The sequence below is a fragment of the Mustela putorius genome, unplaced genomic scaffold, assembly GCF_011764305.1.
Source record: "Mustela putorius furo isolate JIRA1106 unplaced genomic scaffold, ASM1176430v1.1 tig00001492_pilon_pilon_pilon, whole genome shotgun sequence".
NCBI classification, from domain to species: Eukaryota; Metazoa; Chordata; class Mammalia; order Carnivora; family Mustelidae; genus Mustela; species Mustela putorius.
Window position 1 is genome coordinate 193,672 of NW_025421765.1, and position 8,372 is coordinate 202,043.

At 50.3% G+C, this 8,372-nt stretch overlaps 1 protein-coding gene across 1 annotated transcript; it reads left to right on the plus strand.

Annotated features, from left to right (window-relative positions):
• The first annotated feature begins 4,489 nt into the window (after positions 1-4,489).
• Positions 4,490-7,919, plus strand: LOC123394116 (spermatogenesis-associated protein 31E1-like). The gene is made up of 2 exons (XM_045087796.1): positions 4,490-4,530; positions 4,783-7,919. Exon 2 carries the CDS (start codon positions 5,478-5,480, stop codon positions 7,917-7,919), a length of 2,442 nt encoding a protein of 813 aa, XP_044943731.1. The 5' UTR covers positions 4,490-4,530; positions 4,783-5,477.
• Positions 7,920-8,372: the final 453 nt, after the last annotated feature.

Here is an 8,372-nt window from a genome sequence, read left to right on the forward strand (position 1 = left end):
AAGGAAATAGGATCCCATCTCCTCTGAGACAGTTAATGTGTTTTCTGATCCCTTCCTTTGCTCCCCGGGGGAGGGGGGACTGCCAAACACGAACAGCCATAGCCATCGCCTTTAATTGCACCACCACTGGGTGTTGTCCCCTGGCCAAGCCAGGACGGGTTCCCTTCTGCCAAGACCTAGGGAAACTCGACCTGTAGGGTTTGGAGAAGGCTCCCACCGTTTGTCTTCTCTGGTTTTGAGACTGGCTCATAAAGGAGGTATTAATCTACTGCTTCCATAAGCACCTGTACAGTGGGTTGTCTCAAGGTTACAGTCATGTCTCCTTCCAAGAATTGAATGCCAGCTCATAACTTGTGGAGGAGATCTCTTCCCATCAAGTTATATGGGGCATTAGGAAGGGGAAAAAATCAATGTTAAACTACTCCTGAGGCCAAATTTAAAGTCCTTTCTGTTGTCCATTTATGCCTCTCTGTGCCATTTGCTCCTTGTACCTAGACTTCCTCTCCAGATAGTTTCCCCATAGGTTTAAGTAATGATGAAAATTGGGCTCCCGTGTCCACCAAAAAATCAATTGATTTCCCCTGCACTTCAATTTTTACCTGAGGTTTGGAGAGGGGGTTCGAACCATGGCCCCTTCAGTCTCTGGTGGCAAGCATTGCTGTCTTCTTTTGAGGGCACTCCTTGGCCCAATGTCCTTTTTCCTTACAGTAAGCACACTGATCTGAATCTAAGTCTCCCCACCTGCCTTCTCTGTGCTTAGGCTTTTCCTTCCATTTACCATCCCCTACCTGTATCCTCCCCTCCTCATGTAATGCCAAAACCTTAACCAGTTTTTTTGTCTGCTTTTCATCCTCGTGTGCATCCCTGTTGTTAAACACCTTTTCTGCTATTCCCACTAACTCAGTCAGATTCTTCCCTTCAAATCCTTCAACTTTCTGAAGTTTCCTCCTTATATCTTGGGGCTGACTGACTGGCAAATGCAAGATTCATTGCCCTCTGATTTTCGGGTGCCCTAGGGTCAATCTGACTATACATTTTATAGGCTTCAATAAGCCTTTCTAGGAAAGCTCCTGGAGACTCATTCTTACCTTGAGCCACTGTACCAGTTTTAGATAAATTTATGGGTCTCCTTGCAGCTGCACGGAGGCCTGCCAGTAGAGCCTGGTGGTAGAAATGTAAGCTCTCCTTGCCTTCATTGGAGTTTGGATCCCAGTTGGGGGGTTCCCTCAGGCAGTAGTCCTCCTTTCGGCAGGGATCGAGGTCCCTGCCGAGTATCTCACTTTTCACCTATGGGTTTCTCGCATGATGCGATCCCTCTCTTCTGCGTTAAAGAGAGGCATAAGGAGCTGTTGAATATCCACCCAGGTAGGTTGGTGGATAAGAAAGACAGTCTCCAAGAGACTAATTAATATCCTGAGGGAGGACATAAAAGGATTTGTGTTGGGCCTTCCAGTTATAGATGTTAGAAGAGGAGAAAGGGATATAGGTTAGGTGGGGGTGCCCTCTCCCATACGGTAGAGCAAACTCACGGAGAGGCAGCATTGGCGCCAACAGCACTGGTGAGGTAAAGGGAGGCATAGGGGGATAGAGGAAAGGGGAAAGATCAGGGCGGTCTCTCTGCTTGGTGGTCCCATAGGTGGACCCCAACCGCATATGAGGTGGACTGGTAAGGGCATCTCAGGACTGAGAGTCAAGTTTAGGGGACAGATGGGGACGGGGAATTCCACATCCTCCACATCTGATGGGGGAGGACGGTCTTCTTCCCTGGTTCCCCCTTATCTGTCTGTTCTGGTTTTGGTCTTTGACCTGCCTTAGAGGGAGAGAGATGGTTTCATTAGCAGGGGAAGGTGGGACTTGAGCCATGACGGTGGCTCTTCTATCAGATATCACCAGGCCACAATGTACGGTATTTGGTCTCGATGTAGATTGAACACCTCACTCAGGGTAGAACAGATCTGAACCTAGGCAAACGTTCCTTCCGGCAGCTACCCTGTGGGCCACTCTAACTGGCAGAGTGTTTTTAGTGTTCCCAGGGAAACCTTGTCACCGACTGGGTGGCTTTACCTTGAAAATCCTTGAAATGTTCGAGAACAAGACCTAGGGGTGTCACAGGTACCTTACTCTCCGCTTGTCCCATTTCTCCAAATACAACAAACAACACAACAGACAACAAAAAAACAAGGCAAAGACAACCACAGGCCCAGCAATTCCCATCCAGAGCCCAATGATGGTGGGGACTTTCTTGGTCCCTGACAAACCAGACAATGGAAAAAAAAAAAAAAAGCTAGAGTGAAGACAAAAATTATATGCTTAACTAAAACTACAATAATTAGTTAAGAGATTTATATTTTTAAAAGGTTGTGACATCAAAAACATTAAACATGTGGTTCCCCACAGTATAGAACTTCAACAGTTTACATCAATGGAAGTCAATAAGAAAAACATCAGTCTTAAGTGAATCATGTATACTGAGGTGAATGGATAAAGATATCACACACATCAATACTATTCAGCCATAAAAAATAATGAAATGGTGATGGTCGTGGTAACATGGAGAACCTTGAGAATACCTTGTTAAATAAAATAAGAGAAAGATAAATACCATATAGTTTCACGTGTATGTAGAATTAGGAAAAAAAAAGAAACTCAGATTCATAGATACAGAGAAGAGATTGGTGTCTGCTGAGGGGAGGGACTTGGAGACCTGGGAGGGCGGAGGGATAGAGCCACAGGGTGGGGCTCCCTCCCCCTCCCTCAGGAGCCCTTTGTGACCAGACACTAGCTCTGTGATATGGGCCTGGGGCTTGTATCTGCACCTCCACACCCAGGGCTCAGTTGTCTGAGGACAGCAGTGTGGTTGGACGCTAAGTCTCAGAGCTCAGTTGTCTGAGGCAGCAGTGCAATCCGACATTAATGTCTGATGAGGGAAGAGATGGAAAATTATCTCTTCCCTCAGCAATTCCTTTTTAATGGTTGGCTGAGCTCCAGTCCCATTATCTGGGCAGTTAATGTCATCTTTGCCCTTGTATGTGGGATAGGGCTCTTTGTATATTTAGTTTCTTATTTCCAGCCTGATCCATCCTCACCACCAGGCCAGAAACACAGAAAGAGCAGGAAGGTAAGGAACCCTCGGCCCAGACCCAGCAGAGTGTGATTCTATCTTCTTTGCTATCATTCTTTCCACTTTTCTGAGTCACTGGAGAGACTCCTGAAATGGGAAAGAATAGAATGGGTATTCTCAGGAGAGAGCAGACCACCATCCATCCAGGACAAGCCAGACTCAGCAGGGGTTAGATGGACACGAGGATTTCTCCCTGAAGATCTCAGGCCAGAATCCAGGTGTGGTGGAGGGGTCCAGGGCAGTGTCCCAAACACAGTGACCGGTGGCCAAGGACCAGAGGCTAAAAGCTGCCTCTCTAGCGGAGGTCAGGCCCCTGAGCACTGTGTCACCAGCCACGGTCCAAGGACAGGTATTTCAGGTGAATGTTCCCCCTTCAGGGTTGATTGAGGGCAGTACTGAGCCCAGGAGGTCCCAAGCAGCAGCTAGAGTGGGGCTCTGGCCTTGGAAAGTGGGGTACTATGTGAAAAAGTCCAGTTGCGCCACCAGGTCTGGTATTATGTGTGTTTCTTGAGCAGAGGAACAGTGGCAAACTTCTCACATAGGATATCCTTCTGTACATTCTTCAAAGAGGAAAACTGGAAATATTTGTATCCATTTTGAAAAGGAAATGAGTAAAACTAAAGAAAATCACAGTCCGCCCACCCCCTTAGTTAATTGTAGGAAGTCACACTACTCATGAGCAGTGAGCACCTGCTGCTGGGCTGGGGGTCCCAGCCTCCCAATGTTCTCTTATCTCAGTACCAAGCAGAGCCACGGAGGAGAAGCAACAGAAGCCAGAGAAGCCAGACTCTGAAAGGTGAGTGTCCACCACTCACCCCTGCGTGCCCCAGTTACACTGTGCCCCCTGCTCTGAAGCCCGGCCCCACCCTCTCCCAAGACACCAGGGCCTGAGCCCATCCCTCAGGAAACAGAGCCCTGGGAGGCGGGTTGGTGGCTCCTGGGAGGGAGATCACAACCCACCCAGAGGCTTCCCAGATTCTGCACCAGAACAAAGCCCTGAGGGGCTGGAAACGGGTGTCGCCCAGCAGGGGCCCCAGGGCCTAGACTAGGGGCAGGACCTCCTGCTTCCACTGTGGACAAGCTGTTCAACTCAGCTCAGATTCCTCTGTAAAGCCATGCAGTCCTTCCTCCCCCAGCAAGGTCATGAGTGAGAAAACACTTTGGAAAAGACAAAGCGATCCCCAAAATGAACCCTGTAAACACCATGTGGGCACGTGATCTTTGACAGTGCTGTTTGGGGCTTCCAAGTCCAATCCCCCAAAGGTTTCCTCTAAAGGGACATTATACCCAGTCTCCTGTAAGACACCTGGGCCCCCACCTTCCCCTTGACCCAGTCTCCTGTTTCCAGCTTGCAGAAATTGCCTACATGAGCTGGAAGAGTTCCGCAGTTTAGTCTCCCTTCTGCAAAGGTAATGAATCTGCCCCCTTATCCCCTGGGTGGGCCTCCCCGAGTCTGTGGTGTGACCCCCAGGGCTGCAGGGAACTGGCCTCTGTGGCTGCTTGGGGGTGCAGGGAGGAGCCATGGGACAGATTGTGACCAAAGCCCCGGGCTGAGGGACAGCAGGAGCATTGTGATGTGGGTGTGGGGCATGGAGGGCCATGGGGTCCTCTCCCGGCAGCAGGCTGCTGCAGGGACAGCTCACACCTCTTGTCTCCCACAGCCACCTGACAAGGGTCTCTGACCAGGGGGGCTTTCACCAGTCCTTACATCAAGCAGCCCCTGGTCAGGTGTGCCAAGGGGCACCAGCTGGAGCCCATCAGCCATGCAGGGAGCCTGTGGAAGGCGCTCCTCCTGCCGTGGCCTCATCACCTGCTCGTGCTCCACTGACAGGGCCCCCTCGGCCTCTGGCCTCCACCCTCCCAGTGAGACCTCAAGAAGAGCAAACTAACTTTAAAAAAAATCCTACCAGACACAGTGAGAAAGAACTTTCTTCCAAGTCATTCCAACTGGGCCTCTCTCATTCCAGCCATCTCAGGCCTTGGCCATGCCAGCTACCCCATTTTTTCCTTTTCCTGGTGGTGGGAAAGTACCAAGTCCTTGTTCTTGCCTGGCACATTACAGCACAAATGCCAGCAAGAACACGTGTCCTGCCACCCACCAGATGCCTCATTCTGGCGTGGCCTTACTAACAGGCAGATAGAGACTCATAACCCTCCGTTTGTCAATCCGGATGTCCAGAAGCTCCTTGAACTACTAATCAGCAAAAGGGTAGAACTGAAGAGTTGGAAGGAGAAAGAAAAGGTTGGGTCAGTTTTCAAACAGGGGTGCCCAGATGACCACGTGAGCTTCTGGGGGACTCTGTGGAAGCTTCTGGGTGCTGAGCAGATCACCACCACCCAGCCATCCTTCTGGAACATGAAAAACAAATCAAAGCCACTGGCCCAACCTCAGCCGTTCTCATCTCCCAAGGTCTTGGAAGACCACTTGCAATGGAAACGCAGCCAGCTCTTCTGGGGTCTCCCCTCTCTGCACAGTGAGTCCCTGGTGACCACTGCCTTGTTTTCTACTCACTCTTCTCCACTACAGTCTCCCTCTGTTTTATTCAATGGGACCTCTAATTGCTTGCCAGTTCTAAACCAGGATCAAGTATCTTCACAGTTTTCCCATGCCCCACCATTGTTCCACCGTGGGATCCAAACTCAACCCTCAACACTAACCTTGCCCCAGCCCCAAGTCCCCCTTGCACCCTCTGTCCCAATAAGACCACCTTCTCTCCCATCCCAGAGGAGGACCAGTAGGGTATCTTTTGCTACATCCCAGAAAAAGACACAATCCTTCACCCCAACTAACATGCAACATCTGGAGTGGCCCTTGTTGCCAAAGCAACAAGGAAGGGGGAAGACTTTACCCACTATGGAGAAAAGATCTCCAAAATTCTTTAGCCAAGTCCCTCCCAAGCTTCTAGAGGACCACCAGGCCTCCCGAGCCCACAGATCAGGTTCTACCTATCAAGGGGACTTTGTCATCTTTAGTATCCAGAAGCCACAGCTTCAGAGGAAGCTCAGCAGGGATAAACAGCAAAGCAGCTTGCCCCACAAGGTTCAGCTGTCTCTGGAACTGAGCTGGCCTCAGGATGAATCCCCGGGAATGAGTCAGGCACAGAGAGAGCAGGGGCTCTCAAGGCCCTTTGTGTTTAAAGGTAAAAGCAGCCAAGCTACATGGAGGACCAGGTCCAGATACCACAGGAAGTATAAAGCAAGATTCAAACTAGAGAAGAACTTTGGTAAGGGTCTATGGCAGTGTCTGAAGAGGACACCAACAGGTCTCTCCAGGATCTCAGCTAGATTCCCAGTGAAGGTTCTGGGAACCAACTCTGAGAAGGAGTTTGGAAGACCCTTAATAGGGGCCTTGGAGGGTGATCCAGGAAAATACTTAGCCAGGGGCCCAGACAAGAAACATATAGAAAAAACTTTAAAGGTTCATTTACACAGGAAATTAGGACAGATCAATATAGGTCTGATCCCTGTGACTGTGCGTCGATCCTGGTTTGTGGCCAGCCATGCTTTTCCCAAGTCCCAACCGCACATGGCTATCAGAAATCTAGCACCCTTAAAGGATCAGGAGCTCTGCATAAACACCTCCCATGAGCTGTCCTTCCTTTGTCCTAACACTCAGCAGAAGCTGGAAACACACATCATAAGTTTTCGAGTGAGGCATAAGTGGGACCTACCTCTCCAAACTGTTGAGCCCATAGATCTCAAACTACTTGAAGCTCAACATTTGCCTTTTCCCCAGTCCCCCTTTCCATGCTCAGCCACCTTTGTACCTGGGGCCCCCTCAAAAGTCAAATTTTACAAGTTCTTGGGGAAACCACCTCAGCCCCATCCAGAAGAGAAGGGTATAACTGAAAAGTCTGATCCCACTTCAGGGAGTCCCCTGCCTGTTCCCTCACCCATACGTGAGCAAATCCAGCAGGCCCTGGGAAGGACTTTACCTGGTGATGGCCATCAGTCCTCAAAGATGTCTTTATCAAGACAGGAGGGCAGTTCACCTTCTTGGGCCTCCATTCTCAGCCTCCCAAACAGAACCCTGCACAGCAAGACTGGTATGGGGGCCAAGAAAGACAACCTGGAACCAAGTCCAAGTTTAGCAATGGCCAGGAATGAGCTAAAAGAGAGTGGGGGTCAGGCCTCACCAGACATGGTAGCAACACTGAAGATGAAGCTCGGGTCCCAATCTCCAAGGTCTGAAGGGGCCACAGAGGCTATGGAGGCCAAGAAGGCCCCTGCCTGGAAAGTTGTCTTAAGACCCAGTGGGCTGGCCAACAAACCAGCCATTTATGTGGATCTGATATCAGGATATCCAGGTGCTAGGAAAAGCCCCTCACCATCTACAGTGTTGGTTGCTCAAGATCCAGAGGAGGTAAGCCTTGAAACAAAGGTTAGTAAGGTTGAGCTCCAAGAGAAGATAGAGTCGGCGAACCAGCCTGAAGGCTCTACCACTAGTGAGCTTCCTCAAGATTCTCCCAGTGACCTCCTCCTTCCGGACTTTGCCACTTGTGTGCTTGTTGAAGACAGTGGCACCAATGTGCTCCCACCAGACTCTCAGACTAATGCTGTCCTTGCTGCAGACAGCTTGACCACTCAAGAGTCACCCTCCTGTTCCCAAATGGAACGTGCCAGTGGAGAGACACCATCTTCCCCGGTGTCACATAACCTTAGCTCAAGTGGATCAAGCAGTGAGGGGCAGCAAGAGCCCTGTGGACCAAAGGTTGAGGAACCAAGTGACAGCCAGAGCAACAATGAGACCACTGATGGGAAGGGAGGACGAGAAGAGACCCAAACCAGAAGAGAATGAAGACAGGTGTGCAGAACCATTGGCAATCAGGGCTTCCCAAGCTAGCAAGATAGGCCACCCTCCCCAGGTCAGAGGATCAGGAGAGAGCCTTGGGAGCAAATACCTCCGGCTCATGCCACCGGAAAAGGGACATGTTTTTCCGGAAAGCCACTTTAGACAAAGGATGAAGAACTTCCTGCAGTGCCTTAATCCCAATAAAAAGAGCAAAGGACTGGAAGGCCCCCTTCAAAAAGGCAAGCCTGCATCGGCTTCTGCCCCAAGCTGGGTACCAGTCAGAAGCAGATCGGTTATGGACAACAGGGCTGCCGAAACTCAGACGGTAGTGACAGCCGTGGGACAAATCCTGGTGGAAAAATTGGGACTCCACCAAGGAATTCGGGCCTCAGAGATGTATCAGCACAAGGAATTGCAGGCCCCAGTACATAGGCATTCTTGCCCTCACAGGGCTTTCAC